Source organism: Epinephelus lanceolatus, chromosome 2 (genome assembly GCF_041903045.1).
Source record: "Epinephelus lanceolatus isolate andai-2023 chromosome 2, ASM4190304v1, whole genome shotgun sequence".
NCBI lineage: Eukaryota > Metazoa > Chordata > Actinopteri > Perciformes > Serranidae > Epinephelus > Epinephelus lanceolatus.
The window spans coordinates 31395313-31418941 of NC_135735.1; the positions used below are offsets into that span (position 1 = coordinate 31395313).

Genomic DNA, 23629 nt, shown 5'->3' on the forward strand with positions numbered 1-23629 from the left:
CTCCCGCCCATGACATCATAAGATAGATTTCCCTTTTAAGAGCGTGTGGCTGGCTGGTGCTAAAGCCTACATTAGCTGTGTAAGTGGGCCACCATTTAACATTAAAAGCCTTTAATTTGCTATAAACTCCGGCACACATGCATTAATAGGCACTGGTGTTGGATTATTGTTCCTGTGCAGAGCGTTTTAAACAGGAGGCCATTAGCACCTCTGCAGTGGGTTTGAATGCAGTCAGGGAAAGGTATTAAAACTACTCATATGTTACTCTCATAGACACACACACACACACACACACACACACACACACAGACACACACAGACACACATAGAAAAACATAAATAAATAGACCTCACATAGACACACCACAGTGGAGACAGACAGAGAGAGAAATCAAGAGAGGAAGAGAGCAAAGCAGAGCCTGAGTGTGATGGAGAGAGAGAATTGTATCATGGCATAAGGTTTCAGTGGGAGAATGAATTTAAACACTTCATCACTGGAAGATATTTACTTAAATGTAAACACTGCCTTGGGATATCAAAAGTAAAATGGTGTGTGTGTGTGTGTGGGGGGGAGGTAATCGGTGAGTGGGGCATTTGCATCTGTTTGCCTGCGTGTGTGTGTGTGTGTGTGTGTGTGTGTGTCCTGCGGGGCCAGCCAGAGGGAATAGGTTAATTCTCTCGTCATCTTAGACACTTCCTGGGCTGCCGAAGCAAAGTGACAGCTAATCAACATTGTCATAAATAATCAATGGCCACTTTGAGCAGTCTCACGCACAGAGACATGCGCACACAGAAAGGCATGCGTGGGTACACACTCGCACACGCGGACAAAAACACACACACAAGACTGCCTGGATAATGGGGCCGGTGCTCCCTGTGTAATTCTTGGCGCAGGGCTAAATTGGGAAAAGAAGGGAAGGAGGAAGGGAATGAGGTAAGAGGGAAAAGGATGGGAGGGGAGGGAGGGAGGGTGAGAGGAAAGAGAAGTGAATGGGAAAGCGAGACAAGTGATGAGAAGCGAAGGGTCGGGACGGGAATACCTTCTGGCAGACTATCTGGAATTAGGGAAAATTAAACGTCACACACACATACAGTCCTATCTTCTTTTTTCCTTTCTTTCTCTTTCACACACACATAGAGGGGATTGGAGTACTGCAGGGTGTTATCCCAAGAATTCTATTTGGGGTAAGGAGAAATAGTCTCTGGAGAGAGGAGGCCAAGGAGAGGGAGAGAGAGAAGGGGGACAGGAGAGAAAGAGAAAGAGGAGGGGGGGGGTATCATTTTACACTCCCATAATTAAAACAGAAAATCCATCTTAGAAAAAAGACACGGATTAATAAAGGTTAAATGAAAATAAACAGATAAATAAAATCTCCGCTCCACTGCTGTCTGTAAGCAAAAGCCAAATCTGATTTGTGTTTTAGTGTGTGTGTGTGTGTGTGTGTGTGTGTGTGTGCGTGTGTGTGGCAATGTTTGCGTCTGTCATTGGCATGTCAAATATTTGCTCATTAAATGACACAAACAGACATATACAGAGTGCAGTCCTGAGAGAGAGACATGGATGGGACGATAGCAGAGCTTTTAAAACAGGGTGACCCCGATATAAACACGCGCACACTCGAAAGGGGAAAATTCAAGAATTAAAGGGATGATTAATTACGAAGCTACAAGTGAAGTGCGTTTATGCATCTGTGACGTCTACGTGTGTGCGCACGCTTGCATACGTTTCCATTCATGTGTGTGCAAAGCGAGCGAGTGCGTGCTCTCTACCTGTGGTTTGGCAGGAGTCCAGTGTCTGTGTAATTCTGGACACGGTCGTCTCCGGTAAAAATAGTGAGACCGTCTCTGTTCAGTCTGTACTGGGAGATGTGTCCATTAGGATGGTGTGGCTGATCCCAGTACAGCTCCACCGCAGATGTGTTTATTATCAGATGTCTGGGGCTGGACCATACACCTGAGATGCAAAGAAGAAAGAAGAGGAGTGAGTGAGTGTTTTCCACATTATCTGGCACCTATCATTAATTAGTAGCCCTTTGTCAGTTTATCTCAAACAAACTAAAACTGAAGTGCATCACCTCATGTACATAAACAGGACTTCTCCTGAGAGAGATCTGGCCGATACCAAAGTGTTCAACAGCAAACCCAAAAGCTTGTTTTCTATTCACTGAGGACAACCTGAACCCTATTGAAAATAGGTATTTGAATGAGAATTCAGATTATCAAACTGAAGAGGCACGACTGAATTATGAGAAGTAGACAAAGTTTTCTCATGAGATTATATTGAAACCAGGAGAGGAGAAGAACATGGACAGGCAGACAGGATGTCGTAAATTAAAAGGAACACAAATGTGTATAACTCTGTGCAGGAGGAGACTTAAATAAGCATTCTATTAAAAAATTGAATTGATATAAACATGAACGAGTAGCAGATATGTCAGTTCCATGTGTTTTAGATTTTTTAAATTATGTAGTGTACATTTAGACACAAGGATAGTGTGGGGAGTGGTGGGAAGGATGATCTCAACAGAAGAAATATACTGTATTTACATAAAATAATAAATAAAGAGATTTGATCTGTAGAAAGAAAGACAAAGGATGGGTAGGTGAGGTGAACAGAGGGGGTAAAAAGGTGCTTAAAGCTAAGGAATGAGATTTAAATGAAAATGGGAGAAATATCAAAACCTCAGAGGGGAGATAAATGTGCAATAGATGGTAAAAGAAGAGGAGTGGAGAGGACAGGGGAAAAGAAAACAGATGTGGAAGGAAAAGATCAAGGGACACACGAGAGAAGGAGAGGCAGTGGAGAGGAAGAGAACTGAGAGAACATGAGCAAATGAGAAGTGGATGAAAAGAGGGAAAATGATCCTGATTTAAGTTCTTTAAAAAAAAACAATCCATGACAGCATTTTATTCAGGAAACAAAATAAGGCTTTGTCCCACCGTAGTCAACAGTGAGGAAGAAGAATGAGAGAGAGAAAGGTGAAGGGTAGCGAGATATAGTGTACGGCGACCAAAGGAGGATGTGAGAGGGGGAGGATTCACAAAAGGAGAGCAGTGCGAGGAGATGAGAGAAGTGAGAGGAGCGGAGAGGAAAAAGAAAAAAGTATCTGAAATATGAAATCAGTAAGGAGGACACTGACAAAGGTAAATTTGGTAAAAACATTTAACGAAATGCATGAGATATTGTGAACTTTAGTATTTATCAAAAATGATAATATCTTAAAGTCCTGATATGTTTTAATTAAGTTGAGTTTTATGATAATTAATTATAAATTTAAAACAACGTAAATGTTTGCCAGGACGTCAACAAAGACAATAATTTGTAAATATATTATTTTTATTTGACGTTAGCTTTACATTCTTGAGGGGAGAAAAATGTGTGCCACATGTCTGTCTTACAGTTTTCTGAATCTGACAGGTATAGGAAATATTTAAGACCTGTGGAATCAGATTGAACACTTGTAAATAAACGTCACAGCATGAAATCACAATTGAAAGAATTCCTAAAATTTTTAATGAAGTTTAAAAGATTCTAAAGGATCTCCAGAATTTTCATAACTGCGTGAGTGTGTATATGTACCAGCAGGGGAGGCTTGCAGGGTGCGTCCTGAGGAAGGTGAGCTGGCTCCACATCCGACAGCTGTGCAGGCTACCAGCACGAAACTGTAGTCTGTGTACGGCTGCAAACCTGTGGCACAGAGACATGTACACACATATGATAAAAAGGTCACAAAGGATGACTCCTACACATAAAGTATCGAAAATCACACACATTTCTTATGTTCGGATTCTTTTTTTATTCTCAACACAATAAACCGTGCATATTCGTTTTTCATAACATGAGATGCACAGAGGGATATACAGTGTAAGAGGATGAGGAAAGAGAGGAGACAAACAACAAAATGAAAAATAGGGTAAAAAGTAAGAGAGAGAGGGAAGCTTGCCCTGGTCCGTATCACAAGCTCTCTTCCCAACCGTTTTCTCCCTCTCTCTCTCTCTCTCTCTCTCTCTCTCTCTCTCTCTCTCCATTTCACTCTCCCTCCCTCTGTTCTTTCCACACTCTCTCAACGGATGGATCCATATCTGTCGGTGTTAAATTATGCATGCCATAACTCAATAATGAAACAACGTAAAGATGGGCAGCCGCGGAACTGACATGGGATAGGACCGGTCCAACGCTGTAATGTCATCAGCTTTTGATCTATGATAATTATGATACCTCGGTATGCGTTTAGGCTACAGCGTCCAGACATGATTTATTTATAGGCACCCGCTATGCAGCCTAAAAGAAATCACATAGCGACTGAGTGATCCTTTAACTGCAACCACAGGAAATCAGTTTTCGGTGTTACATTTAACCTTTTATAGGACGAGTTAAATACTAGAAGTTGCTAAAAAACCCTGCATGTACCTGAGCAAAGTTATCCTTGAGTTAGAACCACTTTCAGGTGATTGAAAACCTTTGTTTCCTTCAGATATATTTTATGCCCAGGTCTGATTTACGGTGGATGGATGAGGATGAATGGATGGATGCAAATTCCTAATGTTGTCATGGGGGCTGACTGGATGTTTTATGGTCATTCACGTGGCTGACAGCATACAACAGCTTACAAATCAAATTGAAGGGAAAATAAAAGAAGTAAAATGACTTTATTTCAAAAGGATGAATAGAAAAACAGGCTTTGGCATTGCATAATACAGTGTCTTTATTTCCTCTAAGGAGAGGTGATATATATTTTACAACATTAAGGATGTCTGTGAATTAGATAAATATGTTTTAATATTGAGAAACATTTTTCATACATTACTAATATATAAAATTTCTTCCTCTACTTGACCAAAGAGTAGTTAGGGACAGTACAGGACACTCGACTACCAAATGTGACTTATAATTTATTATCATTGATAATACAAATGCGTTATCACATCTGTAATTTAGTGAAAATAAAAAACCCAAATTTAACTATGTGTAAAATAAATATAAATAATGTTTTCAATATTATTTAGCTAATATTCTATATATTTCTAATTGCGTATATATTGGAGGCTGAGAGAGGGGAAACCCTACTTTGTGTCTCAGCTGCGATATGTATGTCAGTACCCATCCTGTGTCGACGGTATATGGCAGAGAACATGGGCACGAACACACACGCACGCACACACACACTCTAATGCACAGCGGAGTGCTTTACCACGGTTTCCTCACATCTCTTTCTACTGCTTTGCCTGCTTAACATGCCTCGCAGCCTGTCATGCTCAACCCAACCTCTGATCAATGTGTGTGTGTGTGTGTGTGTGCAAATGTTCTCACAATGTTGCCCTGTGTTTGGGTTAAATAAAGAAAATCTGCCAGCCATACAAAAGTACTAGGGTTAAAGCGTAAGGCTCTGTTACACTATTTAACTGTGCAACTAAGCGTGTGTATATGCGTGTGTCCACTCCAGCATAGTAAATGATATCTACACTGCAAGTGATGTCATTTTTTGCAATGCTGAATAAAGCAGTTATCCTTCACTACATTTTTCTACATACAGTCAGACAGAGTGTTCCTATGGGAGTCAGTATGGGGCAAAAACTGCAAAGACAACTTAGTTATAATATTCAACACAAGTAGACAACTTTATGCGGCAATGAAGACACGTGGCAGTGGCTTCAGAAACAATGAAAAATTGGATATTACGTGAAATTGCCCTGCATAAAAATAATGTTCGAAATGCTTTTAAGTGTTGCCCGTAGTGATTAATACCAGCCTAAACTCAGGTCAGGAAGCAAAGAGGATTGATCAGAGAACATGCCTGTAAAAGCTGATTTATCAGTTCTGCTCTCTATGAAAGGAGCGCACGGTCAGACAGTAAAGGAATGTCAAAACTCTGTGAATGACCGCACATCATCTGACTCTCCATCCACTCTGTTTCATGCTATTTCAAATATATACCAAAACAAACAAAATCTCGCTCTCATTCAACACATGTGCATCTGCAGAGGAATGCAAACACACACACAAACACCTTTGATGTCTCTTGGTGTGTTTCAAATTACCTTTAAAACACTCTGCCTGAAGAGGGCAGTGTTGGTCTGCTGAAGAAATGACACCATGCCTACCACTGTGTGTGTTTGTGTGCACAACAGAGAGAGTAAGTGTACATGCATGTGTGTGTGTGTGTGTGTGTGTGTGTGTGTATACCTGTATGTGCACATACCGGCGCATACACATGTGCTTATGTGCTTGATTATGGAAAGACAGAGAAAGCTTCAATCATTTTAACAGTGATCACCGGGAAGTGAAAAACGGGTGGAGGGCGTTTTGATGTGAGCAGCCAGTGGCTCACTAACACAGAGTGAGACAAGGCTGTAACTGTCATCATGAGAGCTGGACACAGTGGAAATCGGTGTGTTTTTGTGCAAGACAGACAGAGGAACAGAGAGAGACACACACTGGCAGTGAGACGGTGAAGAGTTGAAGCTCACATCGAAGAGAAAAGTTAAAGAGAAAGACTGCATGTGAGAAAGCGAACAAACAAAAGACGGGATTGTGAAACTGTTGTGGATTTCTCTTCAGTGTGTGTGTGTGTGTGTGTGTGTGTGTGTTGCAGTAAAAGTAACTGATTTAAAGCTGCATTTTATTGACAGGATGCCATTCCCTGTTTGCAGTGGAGAATATGATAGGATGATGGGCACAGGCCGCAATACCATGCCAGTTACCTGATACACCACATTGAGAGACTGAGACAGAGGAAGACAGAAAGAGAGAAGGAGAGACAGAGAGATGTGTCAATGTCCATATCACTATTTTTGTGTGTTGTATTTTGATGCTTTGGCAACATTGTTCTTGAAACTTTCATGCCAATAAAGTTCTTTGCATTGACATGAAAAAGAAAATAGAGAAAGACAAAGAAGTGGTGAAGTGAAAGAGAAGATGGAGAGAAGGTGGGGAAGCCAGGCGGAAGAAATGTGAGGCTAGGTGAGAAAGACATGAAAGGCTAAAATGGAAAGATAAGGGAAAGAGAAGAAAGAGAGGGGTGATACAATGCAGGGTCAAGCAGGAGAGGGAAATGCAAAGGGAACTAGAAACAAAGAGTTAGTAAGTAAAACAAAAGTTGCTTTATTCGCATTAGAAATGGAAAGAACAGATGAAGCATCAGGATCAAGCAAGAAAACAAAAGAAAAAACAGAAAGAGAGAGAGAGAGAGAGAGAGAGAGAGGGGGAGGAGAGCTTTGATAACACCTCTCCTAAATAATTAAGAGTTTGACTTCCTGTCTGTGGCTCCCTAATGCAGAGACCGTCTGGGATGGAACAATGAGATCAGGTTCACAAACACACACACACACACACACACACACACACACACACACACACACACACACAGTATATACAGATTCCCTAAGCCAGCAAACCCATATATGCAGGTTAAACTTATTGTACAGTGTACATCTTTTCATTTGTGTTGTAAATGCTTCATACATCTTCTGACAATTATAGCTCTTACTTTGCTTGTTTATCGTTGTATTAATATTTATTTCGGAGAAATATCTTGAAAAAATAAGTTTTCCCAACTGAAAAGAAAACCAGTAATTTGTGAACCACTTCCATTCCCATCTTTTAACAAAACCGTAGAGCTTCATTTCTATTAATTTAACTTGAAAGTAAATATTCAAATGTGGACTCATTTTGCTTGACCCTGAGTGGAAAAAAAAAAAAAAATCACTCAACTCAGACTAAGCTGGGTAACCCACGGATCTGCAATATTTCAGATAACATCTGTCCCACTGAGCTCCATCTTTTTACTGCAAGCCTGCCAAACTTGTTCTTTGCTCCAATTTTAGAAGTTAGAAGCAGAAGTCATTAAGTTACATGGTGTGGCTGGATGGAAAAAGATCCACATACTGTAAGGCTGACACTTCTCATAAGAGACAGATTCACAATTGACACATGAAAGCAAAGTTCTTGCCTATCTCCTCTCCTCCCTTTGCCATGTCTGCATGCCTGCACCTATAGCGCGGACCAATCAGAGCATGGGCTACGGGGGAAACGCATTAATAAATAAAAGAACATACTCTATTCCCTGCTGTTCTGAATTAATAATGAGCCTACAAAAGACCAATTAAACACATGATTAATGCCATAATCTATATAATTGCAGGCAATAATTCATCGTGAGCTAATGATAGCAATACTTAATATCGATTCACATGGGGTGTCTTTGTACAGTAGTGCTTAATTCTTTCTATGAAGTGTCACTTTTCAGAACTGCTAAAAATGCTAGTAATAAGAGCCCATTTCTTGCTTTCCTCAGGCAAATAAAAAAATAAACTGGGAATGGTAGAAGCCACAAATTTGTTTTTATAATTTGTCTGGCATCATAGAGGCTGCTGACTTTGGGAATTTTCATATAACAGTGCAAACCAGTTGGAAGCAACACTTTCTGTAACATAACTTTGATTCTGGTACTACAGAGGAATGATTCAGCGCCCCCCCACTGTTAACTATTAAAGGAGTACTTGACTCTCATAATCATTTTGTGTAACTGTTACTCACAGCGTGCTACCTTGAATTCATAGAGAAAACTTGAAGCATCTGTTTTTCTTGCATATCGCCACAATAAATCTAGATTCCAAAAAGGCAAAAATGATTAATCAATTGAAGTCATTGGGGATCACATTTAACAACAGCAAAACTATATCCAAACATCAGTTTACAAACTCTCACACAACTCCTGCAGTATCTTCCGAGTTTCATTTACCCAGATAACTGCTCAGTACTTCCCAAACACATGCATTTTCAATAAAACATTTGGACAAAAACACGTCAGTACAAACAGTCTCATGCACGGCCAAGTAGCATGCCACGGCAATGCGTGTTTGAACTCGGCTCTGGGTGAGCTCAAACACAAGCGCCTGCTCAGGCACACTACTTATAAGTGGAAGTATTTTATATTGTAACATGTAAGTGAAAATGCATGTGTTTGGGAAGTACTGAGCGTGTGGATGAATTAGACTTGGATTATACCATACAAGTCATATGCGAGTATATAACAGAATGTTTTGATATAATTTTGCTGTTCAACCTGGACCCGTTTCTCTGTTTACCCTGGTGGCATGGCAGAAAAATAAAGTGGTCACGTGTTGTGTAATTGATATACAAATAGCCCTTTTGTGGGTATAGTATTCTTCTAAGGCAGAAGTGACAAAATACCATTTATAGGTGGGCAGTGTTACAGATAGGTTTTTTGTGGCGTGGCTTCTGAGATATAAAACCTTTTTTCTGGACTGAAGAAAACCACAAATGTCTCAAAGAGTTTTAATTATTTCTGCCTCAAAGGTGAAATTTGGGGATTTTATATAGAGCACTGTATTTTTAGATCTTTACCATAAGGACCAGCAACAGGTACGCTTAATTAAAATTACTATTTTACTTGTTACTGTGTCATAATTCTATGTTTATCATTGAATTGACATGAACCTTTCTTTATAAATCAAGGGTTTGCAGACCAAAGTGATCAAAATAAGTTACAACTCTACAAGAGTGACTTGATCTGGCTAAAAAAATCCATTCTCCAGTTTCTGTTGTTGGAGTGAGTGAATGAGTGAATGAGCTGTTGAAGCATCTGTCTCTGACAGTGTTGAGAATCGTCAGAGAGATGCAGAGAAGATGAACAATGGCGTATTAAACATTAAGGACGGGGGAGTAGCGTGGCAATTATTTCTGTTCATATTTCACTGAAAACACTTAGATACATCCATCCATCTTTTCATCTGTCGCACTCTTTCTTCCTTTCTCCTTCACTCTGTTTCAAAAAGTGTCATTCTGTGCACCTTTCACCCCCTCAGTTTGTATAATTCTGTGTCATTCCCTTTTATCTAATTTAACTGATGAGGTTACTCCCCACTCAGGCCCCCGCCCACCATCTACCTCTCTGTTTTACCTTTTAGTGTATTGTTTTTGTATGTCAACTGGTCGGTATTGCTAGTGGTATGAAACCGATTCAACAGCTATGATTTAACGGCAGTTACTCATTACAACAGCAGCACTTACGTACAGTTTGAAGAGGAACATGAGTTTGTATATGTACTCTTTGAAAGTGTGTGTATGTGTGTGCATGGGTACGAAAATGTAAAAGACACAGATTAAGACTAATTTTTAAAAATATTGCCAAAAAAATACAAAATCAATTGTGTTTAGTTCAAACTATATTAAATATGAATTTATATGATTAAATCAAATGAGAGACAAAGCCTATTTTTTTTCACAGTAAATAAACATAGTATGGTTGCTCTGAGCTGATATGCAGAACTGGTTTGGGACCATTAAAAGCTTTTTGGAATTAATCTGTAGTAGGCCTTAAAGTTTGATCCATTTCAGATCCTTTGTTATTGTAAAACTTTGTGATTCACTATGTCTGTGAGACAGTTAAAAACAGGAAGTAATTCCTAGCGCATACATGTGTTGTACAAAGACAGCTGCAATGTGAAGAAACAAGAGCGGGAGAGAGAGAGAGACAGACAGACAGATAAAGGGGAGGGAGAGAGCGCCCCAGTAGTGGTTTTGGCTGAATACTCAGGGTTTTCCAGTGTCTCACTGGGGGACAGGGGAATTTCACACACGCATGCTGGTTGCTTACACTGGCACATGGGGCTGGTACAGTATTACAGCACATTACCATCTCTATTTGGCATTGTTTGCTTTGCCTCATGCCTACACATACAAACACACATGCTTGTGCACACACAACTCCTGACCATACAAGCCAACCACAGGCACCATGGGAATAGTCTATCGGCTACTGGCAAAGCCGTTGCCTGGTCTGAGTCCAAGACAGAGCAGAGAGCAGAGCTGTGAGGGGGAAATGCCACTAAATTTCATCTTCAAAAGATGTCATCACTCGGTTCTTGCATGGAAAAATGTAATATTTAAAAATCAAATCACCAATTAAACACTTTAAATATTGAAATTTGAGTTTGAGTATTTCTATTCCAGAAGTAGGCATGTCTACTGTGATGGTTTTCTATTGGCACTTCTCTGTGGTGTCTCTTAAATTTTCTGTTTTTACACAGACAACAAACATTTGTTTTACAATGCTTTATGCAGGTGTTTGTGTCTGCATGTGTGTGTGTTTGTGTGTGTTGTGACTGATGGCAGAGGGCCAGCAACACAGCTCCTCCTCAGGGTAGATAAAACAAGACCCACAAATCACCCAGTCCTGACACCACCATGTTTGTGTGCAGATCTACAATATTAAGACAAGCCAACACTTGTGTTTGTCTCTCTCTCTGTGTACTTGCTGTATTTATTTTGTTCAGAGCCCTGGGTCTCAAACTGCTGCTGTTTTGAGTTTTTCTCAGGTGTATAGCTGGGTATGTGAGGTATCCGTCTGTGTGCCGGACCTTAATGTTTGAGTGTGCTTCTGTGCTTATTTTGTTTTTGTTTCTTTTGTGTGTGCTCATGTGAGTGTGTTTGTGTCTGTGTGAGGGGCTGGGCCACAGACAGCATGGCGGGAATCAGGTGTAAATTCAGACATTAGATGGCTTCCCGAAACCAGCACACATAAATAAATGCATGACAAAGAAAAAAAACAGGAGTGGACAGATAAGGAGAAAGGAAGATGAGGAGGACTAGAGAGGGGTATAGGAGAGGAGAAGAGCAGGAGTTAGGAGATGATTCAGATATGACAAAGGACAGGTGTACGGGGGGAATATCTGGTGTGTGAGGTGAGGAGGTGAGACGGAGATCAAAGAAGTGAGAGGTGCAGGAAGAGGAGGAGAGCAAAATAAAAGAGGAGAGGAGAGAGAAAGAAAGGATAGAGAGGGAGAGAGGGAACTAAACAAGCTAAAGAATGGAGGAAAAGTGCGGCATTTTATAACATGAGAATCTTACCAGTCACAGTATAATTTCTGGGCCCTTCAATGTGTGTAAATATGGTTCCAACACTAGTCTGGTTCAGGTGGTACCGCTGTATGTTTCCATTGGGACGTGTCGGTTCAGACCAGCTCACACTGAGGGAGGAGGGGCTTAAAGCTGTGACCACTGGAGGCTGAACGCCCTCTGGGACTCCCTGGACTGTCACTGCCACCACCTGAACACACACACGAATACAGACACACACATAAACAGAAGAAACACGTTTCAGATATTTTACAGAATGTAAAAAGTGTGGCTAACAGATGGATTTCTGCTGCGACCATTTATGAATGTAATTAACATGATCACAACCCAATAAAAAACTGCATCCAAATTCAGAGCTTCCCTCTCTAAGGTAATAAAGACCTTGTTGACGACAGAGAAAGACATTTGCTGGTGATTTAATTTATTTCCCCAAAAATAAAGGGAAAGGTAAAATGTAGACACCAACACATTTTTGGATTATAACCTGCTACAATGGACGGACAAACCAGGGAACAAATGAAACCAAAACACAGTGTCCACAACTTGCATGATGGAAGAACCCTAAATCAATCAATCAATCAATCAATATGCCACAACAAATCATACAAGATACATTCATCATTCATTAATTTTCTGTAACTGCTTATCCTGTTTGGGGTTGCAGGTGTGCTTGAGCCTATCCCAGCTGACACTGGGCGAGAGGCAGGGTACACCCTGGACAGGTCGCCCAACTGTCACAGGGCTGAGACATAGACAGACAGACAGACAATTATTCATGCTCACATTCACACCTTAGCCAATTTAGAATCACCAATTAACATGATGTTTATGTCTCTGGATTGTGGGGGGAACCTGGAGCACTCGGAGAAAACCATTCTGACACGAGGAGAACATGCAAAGGCGATTTTAGGCAGGGTCTTCATTTAGGATCCTCGTGACCTGAGGGCAGAAGCTCTTTCTGAGCCTCTCAGTGCTGGCTTGGTGTAACTGGTACCTTCTTCCTGACCTTAGAAGGGGGGAAGGGTCCTTATTCGGGTGTTCGGGATCTTCAATGGTTCTCCTGGCCTAATTTTTGCAGCGCCTGGTGTAAGCATACTTTAAGCACTGTAAAGCAGCCCCTATAGTCTGTTCAACGGAACCAACCACTCTTTGCAGGGCCTTGTGGTCCTGTTTGGTGCTGTTTCCGCACCAGGCAGTGATGCTCTTGATGGTGCAGGAGTAGAAATTCCTCAGTATTTAAAGGGATACCCTGAATTTCCTCAGGCGTCCAATGTGAAAGTCTCTGACTTGACTTTCTCACCACTGAGTTGGTACGCAGCGCCCAGGTCAGGCCCTCTGTGATGTGGATGCCAAGGTCCTTAAAACTGTCCACCCTCTTCACTGAGGACTAGTTGACATAAAAGGGGAGGGGTTCCTTTGCTGCTTCTGCCCAAAGTCCATTCTCATCTCTTTAGGTGATGACGTCCAGGAGTAGGTTGTTGTCTTGACACCAGTGGATCAGGTCCTCTTCATCTTTCAGGGGGTCCTTTTTTGTTGTTTTCTGTAATCAGACCCACCACAGTTGTGTCATCAGCTAACTAACAATGGTGTTGGAGTCTGAGGTGGCAGCAGAGTCATGTCTGTACAGGGAGTACAGCAGGGGACTCCAAACGCAGCCCTGGGGTGCTCCTGTGTTTAGAATGAGGGTGGTAGAGGTGTGTTTGCCCACTCTCACAACCTGTCGTCTGCCTGTCAAGAAGTAAAAGATCCACATGCACAGTGAGGTGTTTAATCCCAGATCCTTGAGTTTTGTGATGAGCCTGGAGGGAACTATGGTGTTAAACGTCCAAGTGTAGTCAACGAACAGTGATCTCACATAGCTTCCTTTCTCTTCCAAGCGAGACAGGGCGGTGTGGACGATGTCTGCTATGGCGTCCTCCCTTGATTGGTTAGGATAGTAGGCAAACTGTTGTGGGTCCAGTGTGTTGGTTGGCGAGGAGCAGATGTAATCTTCGACCAGCTGTTGGGCGGTAGTCGTTCAGGCCTGTTGGTTTTGTTTTCTTGGGCACAGGAATGATGGCAGACTTCTTGAAGCACATGGAGATGACAGACCCTGTCTGCAATCCACAAACTATGGATTTTACACACAACACTATATCTTATTCCTAGAACCCACTGACCTAGAGGCAAGAACCATGTCACTTGTGTAAATATGTAGAAAAAAGAAAAGAAAGGTGAATGCAATGCCAGCCATTACAGTCCAGTGTTTGTGTATTTAATGGCAATTTTACCTAGAGCAGTATACCAGTGAGAAATTACTGGAGACTAAGAGTTTGTTGCTTCCAGTTTAAGGATTATCTCTCCAGAATGTTACTCATTCTGATGACAACATAGATCTCGTGCCTTAATTGACCTACTCCGCTGCTTTTGCACTTCTGCATGACCAAGAAACCAACTGAAAGCTGCTTTAGTGATGCAACTGGCGAGGAAAAAAAAAATCACTGCTTTTTAGCACACTGTTGTGAGTGACCATCTTATTGTAAATTCCTCGTGTAGTATCTGTGGGTCCCTCTGAATGCTGGGTGAATGTGGAGACCACAGAATCACAGGGCAATCTGCTGCTAATGGCAACAGGGATATCCTGCCTTAATAGACTGTCACTAGCACTTCCCCCACCTGTCCCACACAGTGCTATGCAATTAGAAGACTGCTACTACAACTAAGGAGACACACGCGCGCACACATAAACACGCACACACAGGTGCATGCGGGTATACGCATGCCAACACAAAGAGGTGGAAGAGAGGAAACAGAAAGGGAGAAAGAGAAGAAGAAGATAAGGAAGATGCAGGGAAGGAGTAGCATCAATCAGTGAGTGCCTCAGTGTGCTGTTAACTTGGATGTCTGTCAAGACTTTGCTCAAATGTAAAGGAAATAAAGTCATACAACACCCTACTGTATGCAAGTGTACCCTAAATGTAACATTAAGTTCATCGTTGCTTTGGTGGACAACTTAACTCTTAAACTTAACATTCCAATGACTTAGAAGAACCTGGGTAATCCAGGTTCCCTTTGAAGTGCAATTAACTCACTCATGATACTACCTGTCTCTAAACCGATTTTATTTGAAATGACTGATTCATTCATCTTATAGTTTATTGATCAGGTAGATAAAACATGGAATGTACACATGACATAAAAGCTCAGAAAATACAATGCAGGTGCTCAAATTTCACTCACATGTAATGAAAAGCTAGATACATGAAAGCATGCCTCACTGAGATACTCTTCATCCAACCCTTCTTCCTGTATACAAAGGAATGAAAGCTTAGAGGACCAGATGAAAATGGGAAAGGGATAATGTTGGACACCAGATGACAGTTGCTGTGAAAGAGAAACTGGTGTTTGGACAGTGGAAAGCAGAGAGGATGAGAGCGGTTAGGAGAGGAGAGAGACAACAGTTGGGAGAAAGTGAAGTGTGTGACGTTGGGATCAGAGGAATGACAGGAGACAAATAGCAGAGAGAACAGGACAAAAGGATTCGAAGACAGAGGAGGACCAATCGCTCTTCCTCCCTCTCTAAGTGACCAACTGTATTAGATCAGCACCTTCTGTTGTCACAGCAGGTGTGCGTTTGTGTGTGCCTGTGTTTGTTTGTCCGTGCCTGTGTGTGTGTGTGTGTGTGTGTGTGTGTGTGTGCGTGAATGTGAGGGGGCTGATGCCAGGTAATTGCAGTGGTGTATTAGGTTAGCCCAAGTTATCCCATAATTGGGACTGTTTGGCCAATTTTCACTGGTGTACAAACTAATCCAACTCACTCCCTTTCCACCCTTTGCTGGGAGTGTGTGTGCTTGTTTGTGTGAACATATATGTATGTGTGTGTATGAGGGAGTGAGGTAGACAGAGAGCGCATGGGAGAAAGAGATTGAGCTCGTAGTGTAGCTGTGTACGGCTTTAGGAGGGTTTGTGCATGTTTTCGTGGTCGTGTAGTGTACAGCTAAATGGAAAAAAGTTTCGAGGCAGGATGATCCAGGAGCCTGCTTCTTTAAAGAAATGTTTTTACTATTCAGTGTTTCCCACAGGTCTGAAATACAACTGTGTTAAAACATATGTATATATATATATATATATATATATATATATATATATATATATATATATAATTGTTACTAAGCCATTTCTAATAAATACAGTGGATTGGCAGATTTTGAAATTTCATCATGTTGGGGGGTAAAAATTGGGTAAACTGAACTCCAGGAAAACAGCAAGGGAGAGGGGCAGGAAAAGCAAAATGGTTGGCAAGCATGGGAAGCAAATTTTTATCAAAATCAGATCATTTACATTTTATATATTCTTCATATTGTTTATTTATTTTCGTGCCAGATTCACATGCAGCTCACAGAGAAACAAGACCAGAGGAAACTACCGCTGCAGATCGGAAGCCAGTGTTGTGTTGAGGTCTGTTTCTTAGTTGATATGTTTCCTCTAAATCTAAACCAACCACACAGGGGGTGCTACGCAAAGCATCATTCTAACAGGAGGGAAACATCATTTGACAATGACACTGTCTTTGACACAACATCAGCACTTCGGGGCACTTTTGCCTTGGCTGCCGTAGCAAAATAAAAAGTTTCAGGAGGTGTAGAGCAAGGGGAGATTATCCACTAGTTAACTGGTCGCAGATTGGCATCTCTCAAATGAATGAAAAAAACAACAAAAAATGGTTATAATGGGTCGCCAAATATACTTGAGCAACAGTACATATACCTGGGCAAGTGAAGTCTGTTCGTGGGAAACACTGGAGGTCCAGTTGGTGCATCATTCACATCATGATGTTGGCTTTATTCTGTTATATAATACCAATGCCTACTGAGAGCAAAACTTTGGCAGGGAGAGAGCACATGAATGCCAGAGCTTTGCAATGTCCCAGTCGGTATCAGTGTCCCTGCTTTAAATACATATATCACGGAATGAAACACAATTTTCTCATTATATCTTCTAGGCTTTTCCAGTTATATACTCAAAATAAAATCAGACTAACAGCAGAAAACAGGAGCAAATTACTTAAATTACTATTTCTATCCTAGTGTAAACTGTCCAGTAGAAAATGGTAGAGAATTTCACAAAGTAAATGAACCAGATTTTAAAAGAGATGTATACAACATTTAAAGCATGAATATAGCAGCTGCATCTATTTGCTGGGTAAAGATATGATGGAGTTATGGAATCTGCCTGAGCAGAGAATGAAGCTATGCATGTTGTAATTAAGGCTTTTGTTTGTTGTCGTGGTAGACGGTCCGGCGGTGCACGCGTGAAGGTGCATGTAAGTCCCTATGTGTGTATCCTACTACCTAGCTAAATATCACCGCTCTGCACCGGGCTGGAATGGCAGTTACCACTGATAAGGCTGTCACAACCCACGATTTTGTTAGCTGCTACTAGGGACGCACCGATTATTCGGTAACCGAATATATTCGGCCGAATATTGCAACAAAACACACATTCGGTATTCGGTGGAATAAGTGAAAAGCAAAGCTGAATAATAGCGGCGTGTTTTGATGACGCAATCAAACAGCGTGCAGTGACAGACGGAGTAAAATCAAAGATACTGGATTAAAATGTTGGCAGTGCGCCAATATTTCAAAGTGTTGGAGAGTGATAGAAGAAAAGCGGTTTGCAAAGAATGTAATACTGAACTATCTAGAGTAGTGTTGCAGGGTATACTGGTACCAACGGTAGACCGCGGTACTAAAACACAGTGATTTGTTTTCCACAGATCTCTACGGTGCAAGCATTTTACTCACATTTGCGACTAAAAATAGTTTTGGGCGAGCAAAAGAAATCATTCAGGAGCAGCTGTGCGAGTACAGATATCAACCAGCAACAAAAACGAAAGGCGAATCCTGCCGGTTGTAGGTTGAACGGGGGTCACATACACAGACAGGAATGTATTCCTGTCAAATATGGCGGCCATAGTGCTCTGTGGCGCAAGATAATGGCTTACCGCGATGGAGAAGCCTGGCTCCAGGTCCAATAATTTCCTCTTCTTGGTGTCATGACTGCCCAAAAGTACCTGAACAGCCGAGCCGTGGTGGCACACAGGTATGTGACGTGTCAGAGGAGAAACAAGCTGTTCACATTTCTCTCTTTGTGGCAGGTAACAGTCCACAAACCTCACCACACTTTAGGGACTGTTCTTAACTTGTCAGGGAGGAGGGTGGCTGGTTGATTTTTGGTTGATTTTTATTTTATTTATTTATTTTATTTTGACCCCCCCCCCCCCATTGTTAATCACTTATTGATGCTGTTTTTGAAGTATGAATAAGTCAATAAGTAATTTATTCCATTGAAATATCATTAATGTATTATAGAAAAGTGATTTATCTTTTTATAAATGACAAAAGGCACATCTGCCTCATTTTCGCTGTGGTATCGTGATACTACTCAGAACCGTGATACTTTCACTGGTATCGTACCGTGGGTCCCAATTTTGGTACCGTGACAACACTAATCTGGAGGGGGTTCATCTGCAAAAACTAATGAAAACCTAAACAACGGCATTCGGTACTTGGTATTCGGCCAAGCGTTTAATTTTATTCGGCTTCGGCCACAAATTTTCATTTCGGTGCATCCCTATCTGCTTGCTATGGCCATAAACATGACAACAGAAGACTACTGGCTACTTACAAGCCTAATCATACCCACATCCATCAATATGTAATGACTTGGCATGTATGGGAGCCGAGCAAGGCTGACATTAGGATTGTTTTAACAAGGTGGAGAGAAATGCAAAAATATTCACAAATCAGCATATGCCAGTTATCAACACAATACATGTACAAAAAATAATAATTAATGCCTGAAATAATAACAGAATCACTATGTACATACAAAATATGGGAAAGACTAGATGAACTTTAATACATTATTCTTTCCCTTCATCTCTCTGACAATTTACCACACCTCTCTTTATCACTACGCTACATCCATCCATTTCTAATTCATCCATATCATCATTCTCCCCAGCATTCACTCAGTGTATACATTAATTTATCCATCATCTATTTATCCATCAACCCTCAAAACCTGTTAAACCAACTGTACTTCCATCTCACCCTCTCATCCATCCACCCCTCTACTGACACATCTACAGGCTCTGTCTTTACGTAAGAATGTGCTCATCAAAAATAATGAGATGTTAAATTAGCTTTAAAAAAGCCAGAAAGACAGTTTTCAACGTGAGCTTTCATCACCCCTAAGCCGGAGAAATTAATTGTTGTGGTGATATCAGCTCTGCTACAGCCAGAGAGATAGCGTGGGGGGGAGTTCTGTGTGAAGCTATTATGGACGCTATCACAAACATCAGGTAGGCTCAGCAAATCCAGAGCCTCGCATACAGAGGGAGAGCGGAAACAAAGCTAAATAAAAACTTGTTCTGACATGGGAACAGTACAGAGTTCACACAGTGTGGGAACATCACACACTGTGGTTTCTTAACAACAAAGGTCACACACAGGTTTAAAATTTGTAAAATATCACTTGCAGGACAACTGAGCACCTGAATTACAATGCAAAAAAACATCTAGAAAACAGCGCCCGAGCCTTTTACGAGAGGGTAAAAGGGCATTTAGCTGAAAGGCCACTGGCCAAACAATCGACCAGATGAGCGACCAACTGCAGAAGAACTATGCTGCAAGGTTGCTGCTGTACGTTTGCACAACGTAAAGCACGGAGTTGCATCTCTAGGCAATTTCTCCTTGACAGAACAAAAAAGATAAAGTGATCTTTGCACACTTTTATTTGGAAAGGCAGGAAGTATTTCAGGTGTGTAGGAGAATTAAGGATGAATTCAAGTCATAAAAGTAGCTCCTGCACGATGTTGACTTGCTACAATTTGGTTAAAGTGGCAGTTAAGCTGATTTCTGTTTCTTGACAAAAAATAAAACCCACTGACAAAAGTAATATTGCTTTACAAATGAAAACAAAACAACTTATGTATTTTCTCTCAAAGCAATGGTAAGAGTTCTCTCTTGCCCCCCCCCCCCCAAAAAAACCACACCTTTTTTTTTTTTTTTACACACCTCTCTTTTCCTTTAATTGTTCGGCCTAAATTAAAGAAATGAACTCAACTACTGAGTAAAGTGGTGCTTAGTTCAGTGAAGCTCAGTCCATCTTTAGAGGAGCCATTAGATAATCATACAGGGGAATAATGTCTTTATGAAATGGGGTGCTACAACAGAGTAAGGTTTTGGAAAGTGTGAGTGTGTGTGTGTTGATGTGTGAAAGAGCGAGAGCTCTACATGGAGGCCTTGCAGGACAGAGAATAAAAAAGCACAGAGAAGAAATCAATAGAGCAGACACTCCCTTTCCAATTGCGGGTGCAATCAGTAATATTTAGGGTAATTTTAGTCTTTTTATACAAAATAATAACTTCAGTAATGAAAACTTTCATGGAAAATGTTCGTTCATGACCTTTTGTCCATGAAAATGACAAGACGTTGAGCTCAAAATAGATCATTGGTTAAAAAACCTATGATGAAATGTATGTTTTGTTTTCATTGACTAAATGAGAAAGACTAAAACCTTAGTTTTTTAGCAGAAGAAGAAAGAAAGTAGATATACTTTATCAAAAAAGTATATCTCGCACCTCTCCAGCCACCAGTCCGTGCCCCATATTTGATCCAGACAGGAACCCAGATAGAAGATTGTACCTATAAACTTCCAGTTCCAAAATCAAGTCCCTACAGACTGAGCTACTGCTGCCCTAAATCTTAATGTGAAGGCCCTGGTGAGGATTGAACTCACGACCCCTGGTTTACAAGACCAGTGCTCTAACCACTGAGCTACAGAGCCTCTGTCAAGACTCTTCAGACATTGAAAAGTAGATGAGAGGGGAACAGAATGATGATTTCTTTTATGAAATGTATTAAACTTGCCACAATCTTCTCATACCCTACAAGCAGTATGAGATCAGAGTTCCGACAGGCTGGTAAGCTCCAGCATGTTTTGTAATAGTCGGCGCAAGGGTGTTTTGCTAGCCTAAAAAAATACAGATGCCGGAGCAGCATCAGCAGTTATTTCGAGTTGTGAGCTGTATTTCAGCAGTAAATAAGCAGCCGTATGTGTCTGACTGTAGATGGTAGAGCTTCTGAATGGATTTGTGGAGTTTGTTGATTGCAGCGATGGTTGTTAGCAGCTAGCTCCACTTGTTAGCTGCTGAACCACAGTCCAGTGAGCAGTCGCCAGCCACCGAACTTCACATCTGTTGATCCCTGAAGGGCTCAACTCAAATCCGGACTGTCTCAAGATGGTTTATTGTTTTATTGGTGTTTGACAGGCAGGTAGGAGGCTCAGTTATCTGAGAGTGTAGCTGCGCTGTAAATAAACAGTCTAGATTCAGTGGAGTTTTCTCAATGACTGTGAGAGGACAAATGTTTAAACCTTCAGACAAACACGTTGCAACTTTAGAAAGAATTCAGGATTATAAGGTTATTTCTCTCCCTTTTAACAGTGAGATCAATAAGTTGGAGTTCACAATGAACCTTGGTAAAAATTCTTGTTGTCTGAAATTAGTTATTTATTGTCCTAAAGTGAGATTTTTACCTTTTCAAATTATGTTTCAAATGATGATGATATTTCAAGCTTTATGAATAGACAGGCCAGCATAAGGTGAGAAGCCGCTAATAAGCTAATACTGTGGCACAACAGAAAATGTGAGTAACAGCACTGACACAAACACACATACAGTCTTACCTGTGTACTGTCAGTACAGCCAGCCCGGTTACAGACCCTTAGCTGGTAACTGTATTCCTGGAAAGGCCTGATCCCACCCACATCAGTGAAACTGTTTTCATCACCACGGTAACGCTCCTGTCCATCCCGCAGTATAACATAGTGGGTGATGTCCCCTGGCAAAATAGAAGAAGTATTTTTTCACGACCAATGTCCAATTTTTCTTAATACTTAAAACATTTGGCTTTTTGATTTTTAAGGTCAAATCCAGATTAACAAAAAACGCCCCTCTACTGAAGTTAATCCAAGTGAAACCCATCTACAGAAAAGCATTTTTATTGATACACGCATGCACACATACACACCATTAGGCCTGGCGGGTGCTTGCCATTGCAACTGGATGATGTCATCTCGTTCACCTAAGCGACTCCAGCGAGGCGGTGCCACTCCCCATGGTTTGTCCTCACTGGTGGTCACTGTTGTAACATCACTGGAGCCTCGCCCAAAGCTGTTCCAGCCCCTCACTCTGTACTCATAGGTGGTGAAGGGCTCCAGGACAGAGTCTGTTTGTTGTTAGAGAGTAAGGAAGACAGAAGGAATGGAGAAGGGGAGCAAAAAGAAGAAAAATAAATTCAGAAGAGGTGCGAGAAAATAATCAACAGATCTGTCAGTAAGATTGGCAATACACTGATTCATAAATCATCTACATTTACTTAAAAGTATGAAAAATATAACAGAAATATCTCTCTACATTAACATGTACTAACAATATTTACATCTTTGATAATGTGAGTACTGGGAGTTGTACTGGCAATGCAAGCACACTTTATATGAACATATACCAAATATATGCACTATCACTGGTGCATAGTTGCAAATGTCAGGCCATTACTGAAGCATTCTGGGAGACAGGCTGTGACAACCCTTCTGGTAAGGTACACATACAGGATCATATATACATACAGATGCACTTCCACACGCTCACGCATACATGTGCATTATTTTTAGGAGTGTTAAGGGACTGTTGCTGTAAATGAGACCACGTTTTAACCACCAGTCTGGGACTCTTGTCTTTACTGCTGCGATAACTGAAGCAGCAAAACACACACAGTGGCACACACATGTAAATAAAACACTGAATGTGTGTGTGTATAGATGCCTAGAAACGGACTCTCTGTGTTTGATTAAAAACTAATATCAAGAAGTATAAATATAAATTGGGTTTGGACAATACAGTACATATTTATAGCACTGATCGCGCATGTGGAGCTATCTGTGTGTGATCTACCTTAGGTTTTTTCCCAGAGCAGTATAGCATGATACCCTGTGTGTGTGAGTGTGTGTGTGTGTGCATGAGAAACATCTGGTGTATGGTGGGTGGCGACAGCTTTATGTGCCTCTGCCCAGATGGTGTCACAGCATTGCCTAGAAAGTCTTATCCTAACCGCCCCATGCTACACACACACACCTACTAACACGCACACACATAAAAACACATTCACTACAGAAGCACACTTAAATGGTAACTTACTGGACACAAACACACGCACAGAAAAAACATGTAATTATTGTACAGTCAGCCACACACACACACATAACATTCACAACCACAATTAGTCCTGATTAAACAGACATAACTACCCAGATAAATAATGTGTGGACAGACTGAAAATCCTGACACACACGCCCACAAACACCAACACACACACATACACCCCAACTCCCTTTGGGCTGATAAATAGTAGAGAATGTTGAAATGGCATTTAAACGCCCATCTCTAAGTTTTAATGACACACAAGTGTACAGCACAGAGAGAGTTACCCTGATAACAGCTATGAATGTACACTGCAACAGCTGTCTTGGTGTGTGTATCTCTATGTGTGTGTGTGTGTGTGTGTGTGTGTGTGTGAGAGAGTGTGTGTGGAAGGGCATCTGTCTCTAAAGCCCGTTGATTGCAGCCGCTGACACATTTAGAGTAAATGCAGAATTGGATTCTGCAGGCTTGAAATTTCCGTGAGCGGTGTGTCTCACAGATGG

General features: G+C 41.2%; 1 protein-coding gene and 1 non-coding gene across 2 annotated transcripts in view; both read right to left on the reverse strand.

The window, feature by feature from the left end:
- The window catches only part of ush2a (Usher syndrome 2A (autosomal recessive, mild)), a 256938-nt gene that overhangs the window by 47592 nt on the left and 185717 nt on the right, over positions 1-23629 (reverse strand). The window contains exons 64-68 of the mRNA XM_078160648.1: positions 21958-22155; positions 21614-21768; positions 11873-12071; positions 3581-3688; positions 1771-1954 (exon numbers count right to left, since the gene is read on the reverse strand). Of these exons, the coding sequence (XP_078016774.1) occupies positions 1771-1954; positions 3581-3688; positions 11873-12071; positions 21614-21768; positions 21958-22155 (844 nt within the window). The remainder of the gene's footprint in view (positions 1-1770; positions 1955-3580; positions 3689-11872; positions 12072-21613; positions 21769-21957; positions 22156-23629) is intronic.
- Positions 20641-20713, reverse strand: trnat-ugu (transfer RNA threonine (anticodon UGU)). The gene has a single exon. It is a non-coding gene; the product is annotated as a tRNA-Thr (tRNA).